Source organism: Periplaneta americana, chromosome 1, assembly GCF_040183065.1.
Source record: "Periplaneta americana isolate PAMFEO1 chromosome 1, P.americana_PAMFEO1_priV1, whole genome shotgun sequence".
NCBI lineage: Eukaryota > Metazoa > Arthropoda > Insecta > Blattodea > Blattidae > Periplaneta > Periplaneta americana.
Window position 1 is genome coordinate 27403097 of NC_091117.1, and position 25788 is coordinate 27428884.

At 34.2% G+C, this 25788-nt stretch overlaps 1 protein-coding gene across 2 annotated transcripts in view; it reads left to right on the forward strand.

Annotated features, from left to right (window-relative positions):
• Window positions 1–9677: 9677 nt before the first annotated feature.
• Window positions 9678–25788, forward strand: part of LOC138693132 (uncharacterized) — a 36110-nt gene continuing 19999 nt past the window's right edge. Inside the window, exon 1 of one of the 2 annotated variants that reach the window (XM_069816831.1) lies at window positions 9678–9781. In XM_069816831.1, coding sequence (XP_069672932.1) covers window positions 9774–9781 — 8 coding nt within the window. In that variant the 5' untranslated portion in view covers window positions 9678–9773. Of the gene's footprint in view, window positions 9782–22550; window positions 22650–25788 lie in introns of those variants that run through there. The other variant, XM_069816922.1, reaches the window with a different exon arrangement.

Here is a 25788-nt window from a genome sequence, read left to right on the forward strand (position 1 = left end):
GTCATCACACAAGCAGCGCACTCATTTGAGTGACTTGGCGGCTCGCCGGCCACCAAGGGAAAAGAACCAAAGGAGAAAGATTTGATACGGTGCGGTGGGTTGAACTTCGGCGTAGCTCAGTGGTTAGAGCAGATAGTGCATAGAACTGGAGATCCTGGGTTCTATCCTAGGCGCCGGAGTGAATTTTCCTCTAGTAATAACAAATGGTAACTTTCACTGATGTAGCACCTAAAATTAATCTTTACAAAGATTATTCGCGTAACAGTGCATATACTAGGAGTCATTTGAGTGGCTAGAGTAAGCTAACTCATATCTTTGCTGTTATCATAATATTAAGAGTAATAGTCTTGTGATAGTACTACGGCTATCAGTGTCTGAAAATGACGTCCCTTATCACAGTTGTTTCCGTCGTCATACTCATAATAATTGATAAAAATGTTGAAGGGTTACGCACTACACTCTTTTCTTTCTTCCCTGTGAACTCGTTAGCTACGTACTAAATCTTTCCTTGTAAAATAAGAAATCAGCGGTTTCTTTTGAGGTCGCTGTATCCATCACATTTCTTCAGCGATATCTTCTTGAATTTCTTCTGTACCTTCTGCAACTGCCGATCAAATGCAATGGAACGTAACGGAATCAGTGATCTGAAACTCATTATTAACAGCGATGTTTTTACTTTCCATCTAAGGAAGGTGCTAAAATGAGCAACTGTGTCTGGTAATTTCAAGGGCTCCGGTTAGGTCTGCGGTGCCTGAGTGATCAGACCTTCGCCCTGCTACGCGAGCGGTCCGGGATCGAGTCCCGATCGGGCCTGGAACTTTTCATTTGGAAAACCCATAGTGACACTTGTGGCGGAAAAGATCGCAGTTGTGGTTTTTTCGGGTTTTTCTCGTTTCCTCACGTTAGGCACCAATGTCATTCCGTCCGACCTCGATTCCGTTATCATTCCATAGCATTTCCCGAACGCCGGCAACGCACGGAGGAGACTTGGAAATGTGCATAGCTCGAGAGTACATACATACATACATACAAACATACAAACATACATACATACATACATATATACGTACATACGTACATACATACATACATATATACGTACATACATACCTACCTACACACATATATACATACATACATATATACGTACATACGTACATACATATATGCGTACATACGTACATACATATATATGCGTACATACGTACATACATGCATGCATGCATGCATACATACATACATACATATATACGTACATACATACATGCATGCATGCATACATTCATACATACATATATACGTACACGTACACACGTAACACGTACATTCGTACATACGTACATACATACATGCATGCATGCATACATTCATATATATACATACATATATACGTACATACATATATGCGTACATACGTACATACATACATATATGCGTACATACGTACATACATACATACGTATATACGTACATACATACATGCATGCATGCATACATACATACATGCATGCATGCATACATTCATACATACGTACATACATACATACATACACGTACACACGTAACACGTACATTCGTACGTACATACATACATTCATACATATATACGTACATACGTACATACATATATGCGTACATACGTACATACATATATATGCGTACATACGTACATACATGCATGCATGCATGCATACATACATACATACATACATATATACGTACATACATACATGCATGCATGCATACATTCATACATACATATATACGTACACGTACACACGTAACACGTACATTCGTACATACGTACATACATACATGCATGCATGCATACATTCATATATATACATACATATATACGTACATACGTACATACATACATATATGCGTACATACGTATATACGTACATACATACATGCATGCATGCATACATACATACATACATACATGCATGCATGCATACATTCATACATACGTACATACATACATACATACATACACGTACACACGTAACACGTACATTCGTACGTACATACATACATTCATACATACATCCATGCATGCATACATTCATACATACATATATACGTACATACATACATATATACGTACATACATACATACACGTACACACGTAACACGTACATTCGTACAAACGTACATACTGTACGTACATACATACATATATACATACATACACACATACATATACATACACACACATACAAGGGAGAGTCGAAAGTAATCTTAATAATTGTTTTATTAATTGAATGTGTACAGCAAGACCAAAAACACTTCATCACTTTTCAACATAGTCTCTACTATACCTGGTAAGGTTTATCTTGTCTCAGTAGCAATAAAACCAAGTCCCTTCAAATGAGGGTGGAAAATATAGGAGGGTTGTAAATTTTCAGGATTCCTTTCAAAACCTTGTTATTGTACAGGCTACCGGAACTCAATTTCTTGAAAGACAAGCTCAGTGACGGAACTACACAGTTCGAAGAGAGATATTTTGTTAATGTATAAACTATTCCCTTCCGCCACTGGATGGATGGACGGCATTGCTCCACTCCCCCATCGCCATAACAATACAGAAAAGGTAAGACATATCTCCTTTCTCTCTCTTTTCACAGTGAGACAAGATACATCACACAGACTTTACTTTCAATGCAACTGTTTCTGTTATATTTTTTTATTTTATTGGGTTATTTTACGACGCTGTATCAACATCTCATTTTCTTAATTAATAACAGTGTATATCTCCAATAAATGATTTCTTAGCATCGCCACAGATACACTTGATTGTACTTGTCGCTATCTCTGTCACTAGAGAGTTATTGAAATTTATATTTTCCCCGCCATTCATAAAATATTTTGATATGATACCTCTTGCACAAAAGGGGAGATCTATAACTGAAACTTGATTAATATATTTCAGTATTATTTGTATTTATCCTGGTAATAATGAACAGATTGACTCGTAGACATTTTGTTTTTCAGCATTAACTTCCCATGATTGTACGAGAAGATTCGAAGAGAACGGCAGTTAGGTAGACCTTCGGCCCCCCCCCCACTACCAATAATGCATAGCACAATGTCAATACGGCGGTTGCTGTCGTCTGCGATACATCGAACTTTCCTGTTGATTTTCGAGTTCGTCATTTTTTTTTTCCTGCTTATTATATGCTTATTTAAGTTGTGTTAACTCTCGCTAGTGGTTTTATATTTTATTTCATCCGTCTTAGTATTTATTTTATTATTGTAAATATTTTTGTTTCATTACTATTATTATTATTATTATTATTATTATTATTATTATTATTATTAATGAATTAATTTGTATTGCTATCTTTGTATCATTTCCGTCACGGATATTCTATTATTATTATTATTATTATTATTATTATTATTATTATTTCTAACATCAACTTTATTATTGATCTCTTTAAAATTTATGTAGACTACTGGACTGTACCCGAGCACGAGCATATGCTCATTTCGGGTATATATTCATATGTATCATTTCAAATGTAAATTGTGAATAAATTTGAATTTGAATTTGAAAATTTGAAAATCTCAGGTTATTTAGCGTCTGAATGATATGAAGGTGATAATGCCGGTGAAATGAGTCCAGGGTTCAGCACCGAAAGTTACCCAGCATTTGCTCGTATTAGGTTGAGGGAAAACCCCGGATAAACCTCAACCAGGTAACTTGTCCCGACCGGGATTCGAACCCGGGCCACCTGGTTTTGCGGCCAGATGCACTGACCGTTACTCCACGTTTCTGTTATACATACTATGTTGAAAAGTGATGAAGTGTTTGTACTCTTATTGTACATATCCAATTAATAAAACAATTATTAAGGTTACTTTTTGACTCTCCCTCGTACATACATGTTCTGCAGGTCTTTCACTGCAAACCCAGCATTTTTCAATCTACCCTATTTTTTTGCCTTCCTCTTAGTCTCCGCATATAACCCATATATCTTAATGTCGTCTATCTGCTATCTTCTTCTGCCCCGACCTCTTCTCCCGTTCACCAATACTTCCAGTGCATCCTTCAGTAGGCAGTTTCTTCTCATTCAGTGACCCAACCAATTCCTTTTTCTCTTCCTGATTAGTTTCAGCATAATTCTTTCTTCATCCACTCTTTCCAACACAGCTTCATTTCTTATTCTGTCTGTCCACTTCATAAGCTCCATTCTTCTCCATATCAACATTTGAAATGCTTCTATTCGTTTCGTCGTAATGTCCATGTTTCTGCCCTATGCAATGCCACACACCACACAAAGCACTTCACTAGTCTCTTTCTTAATTCTTTTTCCAGAGGTCTGCAGAAGATGCTCCTTTTCCTATTAAAAGCTTCCTCCTTTTGACTTCCTGGCTGCAGATCTACTAGTGCTCCCTTCCAAATACATTATAAAAAATATACGGATGGTTTCTCCAGCCACAATCAACACTCTTCGACGTTAGTCGAAAACCTTACTTTCGTCTCACAAGATTCAGTTTTTATATACTAAAGTACGCTGTACGCAAGTTTTAATTGCTAGGTCGCTTAATTCTCAAAATATTACAAATTACATTACCGTATTAAATAAATAGTAGCTCTCAGTAAGTCTATTTCATAATAATTTTCACCTGATAAATCTTTTTTTTTTTTTTCAAATCACTCCAGATATCTAGCAACTAGAATTGTACTGGGTTTTTATTTGTGGCGAATATTGTAGCAAATAAAAATGTTTAAATATTTAATTTTTATGATTAAAGGTACATGTTATTTATTTAATTAGAAGATAAAAAATCATATAAATATATTCAAATATCGAATATGGATTTCGTTTCAGGTACATTTTACAACATTCTCAACCAATTTTGACAAAAATGCTTCTGCAAGGAATTTTTTAACACAGGAAAATGCGAGTAAATTGTGTGGTTAGTAAGTTTGAATATATTGTACATTGTGCTCATCCCTTTAAAAATGTCCGTTGGTGGCTTAAATATGGCGAAATAGATAACATTATATGCAAGAAGAATTGAACTTTTTTCACAATCGGTCAAATTTCAGTCATAACTTCCCGTAAAGAGCAGTGCTTCTCGGTAACTATAGTTTGACATCTTCAAGTGAAACCCCGTAAAACACGCCAACTTCTGGAATCTCTCTCTTTCTTTCTTCTCTCCCTCGCTCCTCGTCATTCAGTCACCAATCACCACGTAAATATCTGAGAAGGTGTGTGTGGGCATCGCGACCAATAGAAGAACCACTGTCCAGTATTACCACAATAACGGATTCTTCATTTTTGCCTCGACTGTCGGCTAGGAAGGTTCCATTAAGCTAGCATTGCAGGCAACTAGTCAACCTTTTAATGCTTTTGTTAGCAGGTCTGACAAACTGTGAGTGGATCTGCAAGTACATAGTGCATAGTGCTCTCTCTTCCCCCCATGCTTTCTCACTTGCTCCTCCCCAAGACAGCCAGTGCTTACGTAGTAACTCGGTCAGGGTTTCAGTTCGATTTGACAATCTACATAGCATGACCACGCGAGAGTACTTAGGCCTACGGACTGACGGCTTGTGCATGACAACGTGGAGGAGATATTATAATGAAATTATTCTTTAATGGTCTTACTAATAAAAACTCTATATACAGACGTTTAACTGTCTTATACTTATCCAATGAGTAGCTCGTTTATAAGTCGTGTGTAAATTCCTTACTAATAATCACTACATACGTCGTGTATAACAGTACAACTGTTACACAGCTACGTCATAGTTTCGTCATTATTTCGTTACGAAAGGTAATAGAATATCTGAGGTTCTCTATTGCATCCGGTAGAGCGCTTTAGTGTGACGTGTTAAATATCGATAGTACAACTGGCTCTAATCGATTACCACACTACATTTTGGTCAAAGAGTACAAGCTACAGGAATATTATTTTAATAATTCTATGATCTTTGGTTTGTTCTTCTGTGGTTACAAGGTAACCATCATCATAAAATGACAGTCGATACGAACAGCTGTTAGAGGGGCGGCCATTTTTCGCTATATACAACGCTTAAACAAGGGGTTTCGTGTATATAACTACTGCAAAGCAATTCCCATTGTATAGTTACAGCCTGTTTATACGTCCATAGCTTATTCACGGTTTATTAGTAACGTTTTCTGTCTCAACTCTGCATAAGTCTCGTATAAAAACTATACACGGTTTATTAGTAAGACTGTAAGAATACAGACTTGCTCTCAAATTTTCAGGCTGAAATTTTCGCTCTGAGAAAGGCAGTGGAATTATATATTGATGATGTGTGTAATGTTCAAATCTTTAGCGATTCCCAAGTAGCACTCCATGCAGTTCCCGATAAGTTCAATCTTAACTCTCTTGTTATTAGGAGAAATATTTGCGAGTGTTGTAATCTACATAGTATGTTTAATGTGGATCAAAGGTTATGTAGGAACGGAGGGAATTCAAAGAGCGGACCAACTTGCAAAACCACTACGTAATATACTGTATTTTATATCATAATGGAGTTAAATTGCACAGCAGTGAAATATTCTATGGAAAAATAACAGCAATGGAAGAATCACACTTACTTACTTACAAATGGCTTTTAAGGAACCCGAAGGTTCATTGCCGCCCTCACATAAGCCCGCCAGCGGTCCCTATCCTGTGCAAGATTAATCCAGTCTCTATTATCATATCCCACCTCCCTCAAATCCATTTTAATATTATCCTCCCATCTACGTCTCGGCCTCCCTAAAGGTCTTTTTCCCTCCGGTCTCCCAACTAACACTCTATATGCATTTCTGGATTCGCACATACGTGCTACATGCCCTGCCCATCTCAAACGTCTGGATTTAATGTTCCTAATTATGTCAGGTGAAGAATACAATGCGTGCAGTTTTGTGTTGTGTAACTTTCTCCATTCTCCTGTAACTTCATCCCTTTTAGTCCCAAATATTTTCCTAAGCACCTTATTCTCAAACACCCTTAACCTTTGTTCCTCTCTCAGAGTGAGAGTCCAAGTTTCACAACCATACAGAAGAACCGGTAATATAACTGTTTTATAAATTCTAACTTTCAGATTTTTGGACAGCAGACTGGATAATAACCGAATAATAACACACATTTCCCATATTTATTCTGCGTTTAATTTCCTCCCGAGTGTCATTTATATTTGTTACTGTTGCTCCAAGATATTTGAATTTTTCCACCTCTTCGAAGGATAAATCTCCAATTTTTATATTTCCATTTCGTACAATATTCTGGTCACGAGACATAATCCTATACTTTGTCTTTTCGGGATTTACTTCCAAACCGATCGCTTTACTTGCTTCAAGTAAAATTTCCGTGTTTTCCCTAATCGTTTGTGGATTTTCTCCTAACATATTCACGTCATCCGCATAGACAAGAAGCTGATGTAACCCGTTCAATTCCAAACCCTGCCTGTTATCCTGAACTTTCCTAATGGCATATTCTAGAGCGAAGTTAAAAAGTAAAGGTGATAGAATGGAAGAATCACACACGAAATTTATTTTAGAACGATGCATTTTTGCTTTAAGAGTAGATTTTACGAGACTAATCCCGTAATGGAGCAACTTTTATCCGGACACGAAAAGTTCAGAAACTATTTACAGAGATTTTTTACATTGTGTCCGCTTCCAGGACACTTCGATCACTTCTCTTTGTCCACTTCAAATATTGTCATACACCTTTCGGTCTTCGTCACGTCATCTACAACTTTTGTACGGTTTTGTTAGCGTCTCAACATGGCGATGTATTGTATCTTTTGAAGCACCAAGTTCTTCTGACAAACTTACGAATATGTTGTTGTAAAATTTCGTCCAAAACTCTGCGTGTATTTCAATAGTACATACCGGTACCTTAGATCTTCCAGGTAGTTGTAAATCTTCAACGTCTCCTTCTCCATTATTAAAACTCGGAACACCGCTCATTAACGACACCTTCACCCTCGACTTCACATATTCTTTGTGCCGCGGCAGCAGCTGCATAATCTTGTTTCCAGTAATCCTTTAGGACTCTAACCTCAAACTTTATTACCTCCATTACCTCAATTTTATATTCATTGTGTTAACTTATTGATGAAAATACTATAGGGAGGTTAAGCAGTTTTGGGAACAGGAAGAATATGTTAGACTGAATTCAAGGGAAGAGAGAACAGGAATGGCATGGTGGAGATTAGGTATCTGGAGACTCAAGAATAAGAGAGGGAACATAGAGAAGGATAAATGTCCTTTGTGTGGACTAGCTGAAGACGCAATGCATATTGCGTTAAAGTGTCAAGCAACGAATGATTTGAGGAACAGTTGGGTGGATAAAAAATTTCTACAAATAAACGCTATAGTAGCTTATAAAAAAATGAATGGTCACCTAAACGCCAACAATCTGCATAAATTAGGAAAATTACTTTTTAGAGTTAAAATTAGATGGGAAGAGAAAGTCAAAGCTCTAACGGAGATGGAATTATAAATGTTGAGTAGTCACACGATAAGAAACTACGAAGAGTAGTCAATGAAGTTAACAGAATAATTCTTAAGAGATTGAGCATAAAATGAAAAAGCTAAGGTAGGAGTTTTAAATACAGGAGCTATACTTATTATTAGTTGTGTACCATTATTATTATAACTATTATTATTATTATTATTATTATTATTATTATTATTATTGTAAACAGAGGATGCTTATAGGTTCATTATGTATTAGTTTGTGTTATATTTGTATAGAGAGTGATGGCGGATTAAGAACTGGAATACATCTAATCCGCCATGACGTGAACAATGATTGATGAAATAAATAAATAAATACATAAATAAATAAATAAATAAAATTAATAACTTATTGATGACTCCCATATGCTTACAATACATAATAATAACCATAACGTGCTGTAAATAGGATTGCCCAACTAAAGAAAGTAATTAAACACCAAACTTCAAAATCGACATTAGGCCTACTTATGAAGTTATGAGACGAGCTCATATTACAAGTATGGTATTACTCACATAAAACAGTCAACCCCATAACCCAGAGGGTTGGTGAGAGGTTAAGGCTCTCACCTTTACAGACAATCGGCATTATTGGCAGTAGGGATGTCAGTTCTACGTGCCCGCCGCCTTTACCCCCCAAGGAAATGCCCCTGGTACTCATTTCTGTTAGAGGCTGGAAAGATTAGATCAATTGAAAAGTCCATGACCCCATCGGGAATCGAATCCGCGACCTTCCGACTTACAGCGTTACGCCTTAACCGTGACGCTACCGCACGCCATATTACTCGCATACAGATGGATAAAAAGCAATAAGAGCATTTTATTATATCGACTGTTATTCATGGTTTATTGATTTGTGTTCATTAGACACACTTAAATCTTACAGCATATATTATTTATTTATCCTAATTACATTACGTAAATTCCTGTATAGACGTTACGCAACCATAGGGATTTCCTCATTTCGTCTGTCATTTTTTTACGTGGAATATTCTAAGTCTAAATATAATTGTTGAGTGTTTATTTTTTCAGTAATTATTCCTATTATTTTATATTCGAAATTGCATTTAATAAATTAAACTAAATAACACAAAAGTAACTAACATTTATATTATAATGTTATTAGTTTGTTAAACGTAAAATATATTTTGATGCGCCAAGATGAGAAGAAGGTTGGTAGTCGTTGAAGTAAAACGTCATTTGAGTTAGTGTTTCCTGCATTGCATGCCGTTTTTTGCTTCTCTTGCTGTGTAGGTTGTTCCACTTAAATCTGCAACATGTACAGGTGAGTTAAACATCAAATTTGACTGTTCAGAGCGCCGTTACAGTTTTAATGAATGTTAAGTAACTAGTAATTCAAGTAAGACACCGCAGAATAAGGGCCATTAAATATCTGCAGTTCCCGACAGCCACTTGGAGTTCTCTCAAGGCCGCGATCAGGGGCAACAAGTTCAGTCAGTATGGCCAACTGTGAAGTATTTCTGAGACTCCTGAGATGCGAGGTGATATTTTGTATAAATATCAGTATTATCCCACCCGTAGCTTTGTAATTTGTTATACAACATATAATGTTTGTCGTGTTAATGTTTTTGTAAGAAGACATTAGGAAGTTCATGTCGGACAGTGATTGTGATGACAATTTTGTATTTTGAAACTATCTTTTGCGACTTAATTTCCTTAACGTACCGGAACTTGCAACAGGTGTAATTTTATTGCTTTTAGTAGGTTTTTTATTTTATGACAATTTATCAACATCTTAGGTTATTTAGCGTCTGAATGAGGTGAAGGTGATAATGCCAGTGAAATGAGTCCGGGGTCCAGCATGGATAGTTACCCAGCATTTCCTCATATTGGGTTGAGGGAAAACCACAGGAAAAACCTCAACCAGGTTGTTCACACCTGTGCAGTAACGGTCAGCGCGTCTGGCCGCGAAACCAGATGGCCCGGGTTCGAATCCCGATCGGAACAAGTTACCTGGTTGAGGTTTATTCCGGGGTTTTCTCTCAACCCAATACGAGCAAATGCTGGGTTTCGGTGCTGGACCCCGGACTCATTTCACCGGTATTACCACCTTCATTTCATTCAGACGCTAAATAACCTAGATGTTGATACAGCGTCGTAAAATAACCCAATAAAATAAAATAAAATAGTCGGAGAATGAACATTCCGTCTGCATCCTATCCTTTTGTGCCCTCTTCAACGTTTCGTGCATTTACATCACCTGTCAAGACCCAAGAGCAGAGGAAATCACCAGTCACGATTAATAATTACACAACTAAAACCCTAATCCTCAACGTAAGTATTAAATTATCTGGAATATAGCGGAGAACTTAAGCACTGTTCATAAAGAAAATAAATAGTCAACGGAAAAATGAAATCCATTCTTAAAACGGATTTCTTGGTTCCCCAATGCCGAAAAGTCTACATTGAAAGTTAGGCCTGTATAAGCTGTCAATGCAGTAATAGGTTTTTGCCTCTACTCATTTCCGTTCATGAAGAAGGGCATGTTTCACATGCAGTATACACGTGTATCCATGAAATAATGTAATCCAAAGTTCCTCTTCGTATAAGACAGAAGGCTCACTTTGGTACTTTCCTACCTCAAATTTGTCATTCTTAACCTGCTATAATTACATTGGAAGACAAATATACTTAAGGTCAAGTAACTTCACATTTGAGATTTATTTCCAATCGAAAAAAAAAGCAGAAAGTCCTACATTTGAAAATAAAATAAATTTTATTTGAAACAAATTTTTCTAAAAAAATTTCACAAAACTTTGTTATACTACTTACTGGCGGTTACTCGTGTTATTTTTAAAAGCGCTATATCATTTGTAGCAAAACTGTTTACTCATAAGTCATACAGTAACATAGTGATGTGGAAAGAAATTATTATGTCAAGAAATTGTAAAGATAAAAATTCAACATTTTGTCAGTACACTGGTTTTCGAAGATGTCTGTTCTGCGATTTTGTGATAGTGTAGCCTAAGCGAACTTTCTAACCACAGGATAAGTCAGAACCGAAGATATATTAAAAAAAAAACAACTTTGAAATTGTTCTGCAAGTTCTCAATAGGTGTCACCATTATTGGGCCGGTTAAAAAAGTGTCGGGGAAAGTGATAATGTAGATTAAGTATAAATTATTCTCAAAATTGACAATGTCACCGATTTCCCGCTAAACCCAGTGTTGTTTTACAATCATCAGAGGAAGATGAAATATTAAGTTCTATAATGCGGGTATATTTATGCACTATTGGCAACACTGACTAGTATCTTCGCCATAGAAGTAATAACTAAAGAAGCCACAATAACACCAACAAATTATCGGTTAATAGGGATCAGGTATCTTTGATCGCCAGTGTACAATTCGTCTCACAAGAGTAAGTCGTAAATCTGAAACTGTGGAATTATTTTTTGGAAAGCACATACAATAGTAATAAAGATTATGCTGAAGTGAAGTAGGACAAAATATTGTAAGATAGTTATCTATGCAGATGGTGTGTGTGCGCGTGCGTGTGTTTGTGTGTGTGTGTGTGTGTGTCTCTCGTAGAAATTAGATTATCCGGACTAATTGGGACCGGAGGTAGTCCGGATAATCTGAAGTCCGGACAATCGAATTCAAAATTTTAAAACGATATAACCAAGAATTTCAAAATGCTACAGAAACTTTGTTGCAATACATGTATAGTATATGAACATTAATCAAATAAACATACTGAACAAGAAAACATTTATAAATAACTAGCCGTACCCGTACGCTCCGCTGGACCAGTTAGAAATAAATATAAAGTAATTACATAATTAAAATAGGACATTTGATCCAGGGAACATCCGTGTTTGGTAGAAGGATAAATCGTTTATTATGTTACTTAATTTAAATTGTATTAAAAAATTAAAATGCGATCATTTTGATCCAGAGACACTCATTTGGTCATAACAATTATTTTAGAAAATACAGGAAACGAATGTCTATCAAGTTTTCTGTGCATAAGGAGCTATTTTAATCTTATCTGTCCTCGATTCACTCAGAAGTTACTGTGATAACATTATAGCATTATGTCCATCTAGAGAAACTACACTTTCCAATGGTGAATTAATAATTAATTATACAAATCGGTTAATTTAGCTTCCGATATTACTTCATACAAACACAGAAACATTCTCTGTAGGCTACCATATGTTTCATAGCTTTCGATTGTTGTTGTCCAAGGCCCGTTATAGACGAAGTCATTTGTTTTTTTATTTCATTACACCGTCTTAGATGGCGTTGTTATTGTAATTTTGAAACTCATTTATCTCATTAAATATCAGTCCTATAAAAATTTTGCATGGAATAAAACTTATCGGAAATTATTTTTAAAGAAACTTTTGCTATGTAATATTTTTCATGAAAATTAATAATAAGGGAGATATTTCGATTTATTTAATTCAAGTCCCCTTATGACCCCCCTTTTAAATAAAATATTTTGAATGCCATATATCCTAAATTCTAAGTTACAACGAACTTAATTTATATTCCAATTTTGATATAAATCGGTTCAGCCATTATCGCGTGAAAAGGTAACAAACATCCAGACAGACAGACCGACAGACATACAAACAAAAATTAAAAAAAAACGATTTTCGGTTTCAGGGCGGTTAATTATATATGTTAGGACTAATTATTTTTGGAAAATCGAAAATTACCAGAAAAATTTCGGCTACAGATTTATTATTAGTATAGATTACAGTATGAAGCCTAAAAACTTGAAATGTAGCCCGGTTTGAAGAAATCGCTAATTTTCTTTTGCTGGATAGTCTTCTCCTTTTTCGTGAGGGGTAAATCGCGAATCCTTTTCAGCTGTAATAGCTGGACCGTTTCTGCCTCTTCTTGCCTTTCAAACCACTGGAATACATACCGTACAGTAGTAAAAAAATAAGAGAGATGGGCTTTCACGAACGGATAATTGAGGATCCGGATGACTAAGGTCCGGATAATCGAGTTTCTACTGAATATGTATGTATGTATGCATGTATGTATGTATAATAATAATAATAATAATAATAATAATAATAATGGCTTTATTTAACCTGGCAGAGTAAGGCCTTAAGGCCTTCTCTTACACTCAACCAGGATTAAAACTTGCTTACACAGTTGAACATAAAACTGGATCGGAATTAAGTAATTACATACTGATACAATTTAGGTACATAATGAGATCAAAAGAGGTAGTTAAATAAAACTTACCTCATAAAATAAAAATAAACAGTGGAATACATATTAATGTTGTTAGAATCAAATACGAATCACATAAAAACAGAAGCCGAAATTCAATAAAAAAAATGTACATAGTAAAAATAAAATAAACACATTAGTATACATATTAGTATTAGATTACAATTAAGTAGGATTTACATAATTAAACCAGAAACCGACAATTGAATAAAATGTACACAAAAAAATAGATGTAAGTATGTATGTATGTATGTACGTATGTATGTATGTATGTATGTATGTATGTATGTATGTATGTATGTATGTAATATGCATGAACCGCCAAAGTGGCTCAGTGCTATCGCGCTTGGTTTATAAGCAAGGGTACCTGGGTTAAAATCCTGGTGGATCCACCGGGAATGTATAACTTGTTTTGGGCAAGTCCGTGGTTCAGCAACACAGGATGTTCTCTGGGTTCTTCGATTCTCCTGTGACATCGTAGCAATTCTTCATTATCACAAGTGATTATGAGTGCAATCGTACACTCTGGATATTCTGTGATGAACTAAGTGGTCTATACATCTAGTCACTACCGACATCTGTGAGCCAAACCGTAAGGTCGAGGCGAATAATGGCGAAGTTTAGAACAGAGTGTAATGAAATGAATGAGTGGTTGAAATGACGAAAAGACTCGCAGATTGGTTTGAGCTTTGAGTTCCAAGCCAAATTGACTTCTTATTCAGTTCGAATTTTTTTCATTCCACAGGGGGGTTTTAAAAATTGTAATGACGTATAATGTGTGAAGTCTCCACAATTGGTTATGTAACGTGGGAAAAATGGGCCGAATTTTAAAAATTTGCTAGTTGTGTTGTTCAGAAAGCTTGGATAGTGTCAAAAGAACAGGTATTAACGACCTGTAGATCTTGAAGTAACATCTGCTGAATTTGGCACACTAGAGATGAATTCTTCTTGCCACGTGAAAGTGACACGGGCGGGCGTGCTGTCGCCTTCTCAGCAAAGCACGCCGGAAGAATTCCTTAACAGCTTTGCATAGAAATGAACCGACCTGTTGATAAAAATTACGATGCTTTGAGGACGAATTGAAATAAAGAATGGTAGATTTTGATTATGTTATTCTTGTCAAAGATGTTTCAAATGTTATTAAAATAAATAAATTAAATTTTAAATTAATAAATTAATAACATAATAAATAATAAATAAATAAATAAATAAATAAAGAAACTAATAAATTAATAAAATAATAAATTAATAAATTAATAAGTTAATAAATTAATAAATTGATAAATTAATAAAGTAATAAATTAATAAAGTAATAAATTAATAAGTTAATAAATTAATAAATTAATAAACAAATCAATTAATTATCAAATTAATTAATTAATTAACACATTAATTAACATAAAATTAATTCACGAATTAATCGATTAATTCACGAATTAATTAATTAGCAAATTAATTAACTAATAATACAATTAATTAATTAATAAAGTAATAAATAAATAAATAACCATTTTCATCAATTAACCCAGTTTATTTATAAATACTATAGAATTACCGTTATAAATATAATTATGACACACAATTTTTAAACAATTATTTCTTACTCTGTCTGTCCACTTCACACGTTCCATTCTTCTTCATGTCCACATTTCAAATGCTTCTATTCGCTTCTCTTCACTTCGTCGTAATTTCCATGTTTATTTAGTATTTAGTATTTATTTGTTTAACCTGGTAGAGATAAGGCCGTCAGGCCTTCTCTGCCCCTCTACCAGGAGATTCCAACTACAATATCAACAATAAAATTACAATTAGTATTAGATTTACAATTACAATTACAAATAACATTACAATTAGTATTAAATTTACAATTAGAATAAAATCAAAGTACGAAAAGATTACCTGAATAATTAAAGCTAGATAATTTATCATAGAGAAACAACGAATATTTTATATTTACTGAATTACAAATTAAATCTAGAATAACAAATGTTTCTGCCCCATACAATGGAACACTCCACACAAAGCTCTTCACTAGTCTCTTCCTTAGTTCTTTTTCCAGAGGTCCACAGAAGATGATCTTTTTTCTGTTAAATGCTTGTGAGAACGTAAATAGTCTACTGCGAAACATGTAAACTATTATGAACCGTGCTGATAATAAAAACTGTATACCAGTACTATGTTGGTGCAGTAGCAAAGTGCTTTTGAAAACTAAACCTCAGACTCCCGGAGGCCGGAATAAACCAGGTCGCGGGCCGGATCCAGCCCGTGGATCGCCAGTTGATTACCGCTGATTTAAAGTATATCACAGTATCTACATTACATTCGTAATGAATTATGGTGTTGATGAGGGTGATGATTATGATGTATGTATGTATGTATGTATGTATGTATGTATGTATGTATGTATGTATGTATGTATGTATGTATTTATTTACACTGCAAGTGGGCATGCACCCGGTGGCAGTGGTATATACAATATAAACAATACAAAATAAAGTTATAATACACAATACAATTATACAATACACAATACAATTATATACACAATGCAATAAGAATACACAATAATTACAATTAATAATACATAAAATAACCTAATTAATAAGTGAACCTAATTTTACATTACAACCTACATATGTATAGGCCCTACATAAGTTTCACATTGGTAATAATCAGGGAAAGGATTTATATGTAAATACATATTTACTTATAAAGCTAATATAATTTATATTTTGCATTATCTTTATGTTTCACAATGTGTAGGGTTGAAAAATCCTACTTTTATTTTCCATATTTTTCCATATTTTAGAGTTTAGTACATATTTTCGTTAATTTCCATATATTTTCCATATTTCATATAAAACAGTCCATATTATATTAGGTTTAACAATAAAACAAAACAAAATTCCATTAACTTTTAAAAATACATTTCAACAATAGAGATTTAAACACATGTTCAGTAATCCCTTTAACATCAGAGTTATTTGAAAATTAGCAGTCCTATCAACAATGGGAAAGTAAGTTACAAAACTGTATTAATTTAATTTAAAATTTTTAACAGACTTCAGTTGTGCAGCTCAACAGTTAAATGCCAGTCAGAGTACACATAGGTTCAGTTTTGTAAATCATACTATAAAGACGGTAAATATGCCAAAAGTACGTCATTCAGTCAATTTAAAATCAAAACTAACAAGTTACATTTCAGAATTTAAAGAAGATGGTTTATCAACTGACAATAAAATATTATTTTGTAATTTGTGTCAGTGTGCAGTATCATCTACACAAAAGTTCCTGGTGCAACAACACATTACAACTAGTAAACATCAGGCCAACAAACAACTAAATTCCAAGCAGAGACAATTGTTTTTAACACAACCAACAACATCGAATGTAAGATCTGAGTTTAACATCGACCTGTGCCGTTCTCTCATCTCTGCTGATATTCCTCTCTACAAACTAAAGAATAAGGTCTTCAGGGAATTCCTTGAAAAATATACTCAACATACAATCCCGGATGAGTCAACACTTAGGAAGACGTATGCTCCATCCATCTACGATGAGACAATACAGAAGATAAGAGATGAAATTAAAGATAGTTCAATTTGGGTTTCCATTGATGAGACTCCCGACAAAGAAGGTAGACTTGTTGGTAATGTAGTTATCGGTTTGTTAAGTGAACAATATTCTGAACGAATTCTTTTACATTGTGATGTTCTAGAAAAGTGCAATAACAAAACTATAGTTAAACTGTTCAACGAAGCTATGGGTATCCTGTGGCCAAAGGGTATTATGTACGATAATGTGTTATTCTTTATTAGCGATGCTGCCCCTTATATGGTCAAAGCTGGACAAGCATTATCTGTTGTATATCCTAAATTGACTCATTTTACTTGTGTGGCGCATGCATTTCATCGTGTGGCAGAAGTGGTCAGAGACAATTTCCCTAAAGTAGATTTGTTGATTTCATCAGTGAAAAAAGTATTTCTCAAAGCTCCCAGTAGAGTTAACGTGTTGAAAGAAATGTACCCTGAAATTCCATTGCCACCAAAGCCAATTTTAACTAGATGGGGTACATGGCTAGAAGCAGTTGAATATTATGCCGAACATATAGACTCTATTAACAATGTTCTCCTTGCATTGGACTCTGAAGATGCAGTCTCAATTGATACTGCGAAAACAGTTACCTGTGACATAAGTGTGAAGAATGACTTAGCTCACATTCAGCATACATTTTCATGCATCATAAAAACGCTCAAAAGTCTCCAAAATAGGCACCTTTCACTATCTGAAAGTTTTGAAATTATAAATAGTACTGTGGAACAACTGAATCGTGGTAGAGGTAAAGTTGCAGATGCAGTAAGAGCTAAGGTGGACACTGTACTTTCAAAAAACCCTGGATATGAAGAACTACAAAAGGTTGTTGCTGTGATGAGTGGTGAATCAACAGTGAAGATTAACTTGGACTTATCCCCAGCAGACATTGTGAAATTGAATTATGTACCAGTTACTTCTTGTGACGTCGAACGCTCTTTTAGTCAGTATAAATCTATCCTCAGAGACAATAGAAGAAGATTCACTTTTCAGCACTTGAAAGAAATGTTTGTAACCTATTGTTATGGTAACAGACAATAAAAATTGTGTTTTGTTGAAACTACATTGGAAGATAAGGTACGTCCATTATATTTTTTGTTTAGTTTGATTAAAATGTACCAATATTTAACGTACATAGTCATTTTTTTATAATTTTAAGTCCATATTTAATTCCATATTTTGGTAAAAATCCATATTTAATTCCATATTTTGGTAAAAATAACTACATATATATTTACATATTTCATATATTTTTAGTCCATATAAATCCGTTCCCTGGTAATAATCTTTCACTTTACTCTCGTCTCACTCACTGTACTGGCAATATGACGCATTTCACTGACACTTTAGAACACATTTCACTGACACTATATAACACATTTTACTGACACTATAGAACACATTTCATTGACACTATAAATTATCACTGATCGAAACTATTCACTACACTGTAAAACTGTAACTTCACTGACTCACCACGCTTCACTGATACAACAGTTCTAATAAGATAAATAATTACATCCTTATTCATACTTATAAACAGAACTACATTTAAACTAAACATTTAGGGTGCTATTCATAGACATTTCGCTAGCCCGCGCTACGAGCGTGCTAAACAGGATTCATATCATATATCATATCATATCATATATCATATCATATCGTATCGTATCCTATCCTATCCTATCCTATCCTATCCTATCCTATCATACCATATCATATCATATCATATCATATCATATCATATCATATCATATCATATCATATCATATCATATATCATATCATATCATATCATATCATATCATATCATATCATATCATATATCATATCATATCATATCATATCATATCATATCATATCATATCATATCATATCATATCATATCATATATCATATCGTATCGTATCGTATCCTATCCTATCCTATCCTATCCTATCATATCATATCATATCATATCATATCATATCATATCATATCATATCATATCATATAATATCATATCTCGTATCATATATCGTATCATATATCGTATCATATATCATACATCATATATCATACATCATATATCATACATCATACATCATATCATATCGCTAACACTTGTTTATGAATACGAAAAACGTTAGTTCGCTGATCATCCACCGAAAGTCCGCGCTAAGAATGTCTATGAATAGGGCCCTTATAGTCTAAGACCCTCTTATACGCTATTTCTAAATATGGATCGATGTTATCCGGGCTAAAGGGCCGTGGTCTGTTGGCGCTGTTGCTTCCATACGTTTCGTCTGCTGCTGCGGCAGACATTGTCAGTGGTGTGGCACACGGGAACGCAAAGATCTCCTTAGCGTGCCGGTAACGACTGGGACTGTGGTTGAACGAACGAATGAATGAATGAATGAATGAATGAATGAATGAATGAATGAATGAATGAATGAATGAATGAGAGAGGGGAAATGGGAGGAGAATCTTTAAAGGTACGTGAAAACACGTCCTTGCAAGGGGGGAGTTGGGGCTGTGAAAAACTGAATATGTGAGCTCCAAGCCTGTTGGCCACTTGTCTCACTTCGGATTTCGCCGTCCCAGTGAAGGATTGCTAGAAATTTCGAGGGATGATGGAGAATGGTCAGGATGTCACAGCAGAACAGGAATACCATTTTCACGAATATCAAATATGTTATTTCGTTGAATTCTTAGTAACAGCAAAACAATATTATTTCGCCTTCAAAGATATAAAAATAAAAATACTTTTGTTATCTTACAATAAAGTACGAAATGGGGGTTTTTATTCTGATTATTGTATGAAGAATTACATTCATCTTAAGAAAGCGAATATTTCGATGCAGTTCCAGGACTGAATAATTTTATTCTTCTCGCGAATATTTCTAAAGTTATGTTGCTAATGGTTAATTTTTTATTTGTCCATTTGTGATACTCATGGCCAAACCACTTAGCGAACACAACAATAGCGCTTGCCTGCCGGTCTGAAGTTGCGCTTGGGCGCGGGTTCGATCCCCGCTTGGGCTGATTGCCTGGTTGGTTTTTTTCCGAGGTTTTTCCAACCGTAAGTTGAATGCCAGGTAATCTATGGCGAATCCTCGGCCTCATCTCGCCAAATACAATCTCGCTATCACCAATCTCATCGACGCTAAATACCTCGTAGTTGATACAGCGTCGTTAAATAATAAACTAAAAAGCGTAACAATATTATTCCTAATAAATTACAGAGTCGAAACAATCGATCCAATAGCGGAATATACTTATTAAATTATTGTAAAATCTGTTGTAGCAATTAGGTCAAACCAAAAGAAATTTCAGAACCCGTTACAGTGAGCATTTAGCAGACTTCAAACATAACAGGAATAAATCCAATTTGCGACACATTTAATCTATACTAATAATAAATCTGTAGCCGAAATGTTTCTGGTAATTTTCGATTTTCCAAAAGTAATTGATCCTAACATATATAATTAACCACCTTGAAACCGAAAATCGCTTTTTTGAAATTTTTGTTTGTATGTCTGTCTGTCTGTCTCTCTGGATGTTTGTTACCTTTTCACGCGATAATGGCTGAACCGTTTTATATGAAAATTGGAATATAAATTAAGTTCGTTGTAACTTAGAATTTAGGCTATATGGCATTCAAAATACTTTATTTAAAAGGGAGGTTATAAGGGAGCTTGAATTAAATAAATCGAAATATCTCCCTTATTATTAATTTTCATGAAAAATATTACATAACAAAAGTTTCTTTAAAAATAATTTCCGATAAGTTTTATTCCTTGAAAAATTTTGATAGGACTGATATTTAATGAGATAAATGAGTTTCAAAATTACAATAACAACGCCATCTAAGGCGGTGTAATGAAATAAAATACAAATGACTTCGCCTATAAGGGGCTTTGGACAACAACAATCGAAAGCTATGAAACATATGGTAGCCTACAGAGAATGTTTCTGTGTTTGTATGAAGTAATATCGGAAGCTAAATTAACCGATTTGTATAATTAATTATTAATTCACCATTGTAAAGTGTAGTTTCTCTAGATGAACATAATGTTATAATGTTATTACAGTAACTTCTGAGTGAATCGAGGACAGGTAAGATTAAAATAGCTTCTTATGCACAGAAAACTTGATAGGCATTCGTTTCCTGTATTTCCTAAAATAATTTTTATGACCAAATGAGTGGTTTCTGGATCAAAATGATAGCATTTTAATTTTTTTAATACAGTTTAAGTAACATAATAAACGATTTATCCTTCTATCAAACACGAATGTTCCCTGGATCAAATGTCCTATTTTAATTATGTAATTACTTTATATTTATTTCTAACGGATGCAGCGGAGCGCACGGGTACGGCTAGTTGATAATAACCACGAACTCACGAACATAACAGATACCTTACAAGTCCTTAAAACAATTTAATAATAATAGTAATAATGAATATATAAAAATAGCAGAGGACTATTACATTGCTAAACATTTCTTCTTCTCTTTTTTCGTCCTATTCTTGTCCTTTCATTCCTAGTTCGTCATCGCCTTCTTGTCCTTCTCCTCCTGTACTCTGTTGTCCTGTCCGGTGTCTTCTATTTTTTCCCTTTTTGTCCTCTTCTCCAAATCATTGTAGGAGTGGCCAGTTATGGATTTTGGAAGTCATGTCTTTTTTGAGTGGTCGTTCAGTATCTTTTGTATTTTTATTAATCTGTAATGCTTGTTTTATCTTTTATTATATTCTAGTCATAGTTTCGTTGACATTAGAGGTGTGATGTTTCGTTAAAGATTTATTTCTCCCGCTCCCATGCAAATGACGCACAAGTCTACAACCATCTTCAGCCTTCAGGCATCGACACTTTTTATATTTACAGTACTTGTTGTTTGAAGTTCTCACTCTTGCAGATTTTTCCTCAGTTTCTCTCTTTCTCTTGTACTCATTTAATCTTCAGCTCTCCTAATCTATACCTTATCTTGTAATTAGGTCTGTTCGTATCTTAATTGTAATGTGACAATTTATTATCCACATTTCCTTCCACAAAGGATGCATGCCATGGCATCCGACAAACCAACACGACAAAATGTGATTCTCTCCCCGTCTCTTTCTGTCTCTCTGTCTGCCCGTCTCTCTCTCTCAATCTCTCACAAAAAAAATCACTCAACTTTATAGCGCCATAAAGCACTGGAGGGGTCAAGAGAATGCGTCATATTTCGGTGAATCACAGAATTATATCTTTAGAACGATGAGTGTCCATACGCATGTAATCGAAGGAGCTTTCGCGTAGAGGGTCAAAATTTATCAGTCATTCCTTCCTTCAAGACGTAAGGCTCAAGACTTCAGCTTCAAGCGACGTGGTAAATATGCCTTACATTATTTAGAGAATCAATTTTAAAGTAATTAGACTATCTCATATGTAGGCAAGTATCAGGTTTAATCTTAATCTGAATTGAATTCAAGTTTTTTCTTATAACATAAAGGAAGAAAGTAGACATAAAATCAATTCCTTTCCTACATGGAATAGATTTGCAAAGTGTTCCCCTCTTCCGTCTAGTTCAGGGATTCCCAATCATTGTGTTAAGAAATCCCACTCATCGTGTCGCAATTATTACGTATTTGTTTACTCCATTATTAGCCATTTACAAGATATAAGCCATGAGGAGAAAATATTGTAAATGTGTATAAATATATTTTGAAATTTTCAGCATCCCCGATAACCGAAAAGTGGCTTTAACCATAACATCTGTCTGTGTGTACAGCAATTTCTCCTGAACGACTGGACAATGTCAGTACATATTCAGTATCTACGAGTTAATTTATCAGGGAGTGATGTGCATCAAATACAGTAATTCTAGTGCTGGTTCTGTGTACAATGATTTCTGCTAACTATTGGATGGAGTTTGTGCGTTCCAGCCTGAGGATAGTTCTAGTTTTGGCCCAGACTGTATACAGTAAATTTTTATTCATAATTATCCACACCAAACAGTAATAAATAATTTCGGTTTTAAGGAGAGTCCTCAAGCCATATCTCACCAATGTTAAAACAGCTATATTAATGTCCCGTTATCTCGGTACATTATTAGGTATAGAAATGTGATATTTTTACAGGATATTTATTCATTCCTTCTGAATACACTGATTCGATGTAATGATAAAATATGTAATAGAAAAAGATATGGTTTTTTAAAAACCTCTAAAATTTTCTTAAAAAAATCAGATATTTATTTTTTTAAATAAACTATTATAGCAAACTCAATTAAAGTAATTCTACATCATCACAGTGGTAAAGTAGCCACGTTCAATTAGTAGGCTAGCGGTGTCAAAGAGGACGGAAGCTTTGTAGTTTAATTATGTCGCTGTCCATTGTCGTCGTCAAGTCTTTTGAAGGCCGCTCCAATACTCCACGCGGAGTGTATAAACCAGAGTTGCAAATTTTAGCAGTGTGTCTTGTTCTAGTTCACAGTGAAAATTAATTATATTACAGTTCAGTGTATAATAAAAATGTGGAGGCCATGGGAAGCGTGTGAAGTGTCGGAACCGATACCCATGAACGTCAATAACGACGATGGTAATAATAATAATAATAATAATAATAATAATAATAATAATAATAATAATAATAATATATCAGAGTTAAATAACAATTCAAATTCAAAAGCTAGACCAAAATTATGTAAGCAGTGTCAAACGTTTGTGTGCAATGCTCACACGTATGTTCTGAAAAACAATTTAGGTCAAGGAAAAATTTCGGAGACATCTAAAATTCTTAAATTAAATAGAAATACTGTAAGTAAAATTGTAAAAAAGGGACCTAAGACACCTAAAAAGCGTGGACACAAAGTCACAAAATTTAATAAAGTAGATGGTTTTACGTGTGATTACATTCGCCGTGAAATATATAGTTCTTGTAATAAGGGCCAATCCTTAACAATAAAAGAATTATTACAAAAAGTCAAACTTTCCGGTTTTCCTTATGGAGAAACATTTAATTATTTCTTTAAATAATTAATTTAAAATAAATAATCTAAATAATATAAATAATCTTCAAATTAACTCATGCTTTGAGCAATTAAGCTAGCCCATATGCATGTTATATTAATATATAGCAGCAACAAACAAGACATGACAACGCCGCATTTTCATTTTATTATCGGTGCATGCAATAAAGACCTACAAATCTTAAAAGGAATGCCGCTGCCTAATAATTAAACGAGGCAACTTTATCTGAAATGTATGATAAAAATTTAATACAGATGACCTTAGCAGTTTCTGAGAAAACGGGTCATTTACGTTGAAAAATGTAGTTTTAAGTAAATCACGTTTAAAGTGAAAATTTCCATAAAAACTCACCTATTACAGAAAAAATGTTTTAAAAACGCCCCGGTTAGTAGTCCTCATTTTCGTATCCATCCTGCTCACCTAATACTGCCCTCCTTCTCTTGGATCTTGCCTCTTTGGTTGTGTTTGTTAGTGCGATCTCTGCCTCCCGTATTCGCAATGTGTCCAAGTTCGCCATGTTTTTAGAGGTATTATATCCTATTTAAATACCTACATCATTCCACACCTGTATTCTTGCAGTGTATCTATCATAAAATGTGCGTACGGCATCTAGTACATTAAGTTCCAACGTTGACATAACAACAAACACATTTTCTGAGACTCGGTACCGAACAACATTATTGAACGATTCATTAGTATTCTGAGTTCTTCCTCTCAAACATTTTCTTTAGTAAATCAGGATAGTCAAGATATTGAAACATAGGCTTTATGAAGCATTAATTTTACTACTAAACAAGTCAAACTACAGCCTTCTAAGGCAACTAGTTCCTGAGATAATATTTTTGTTGTTGTGAAAAATGGTAAATTTTTTTCTCTAAAACATGAATACACTCATATTTAATATATATATATATATATATATATATATATATATATATATATATATATATATATATATATATATATATTTAAAATGGTAAATATTCGAATATTTTAATAAATCAAACACCTAGTTAAGCAGAATGAACCATACATCCATAAAGTGTAAAAAAATATAAAAATATCCTTTTTTTCATTTTGGGTCTTGATGAATTCCCTTAAAAGGAAGTGTATAAAACTATTTATGCTCGACCATGCCGAAATGTAGTAATTATACACCTGGTAATAGCCCTTTAATGAACCTCATTAAAGTACACCTATTCATTAAAGTTCAGGTGTTAAGCCAATGACAAATCACCTTTGTACCGTTATAAAACCGCAAGTATCGATTATTCTCGGATATGCAATCGAAAGACAATTAGCGAAAAGTCATGGATGCTGGAAATCCAATACTGTCGCAGAAGGTTATGTTCTGTTACTATAATAATTAGCGTTAATTGTAAATAATATTCAAATAAATTCAATTTGTCATCTCGTTTTTCAATTCTAAATCAATTTCCAGGTTATATCAAGTCTAATCTTCATCTTATTCTCTATCAAGGTCAATGACATTCGGCT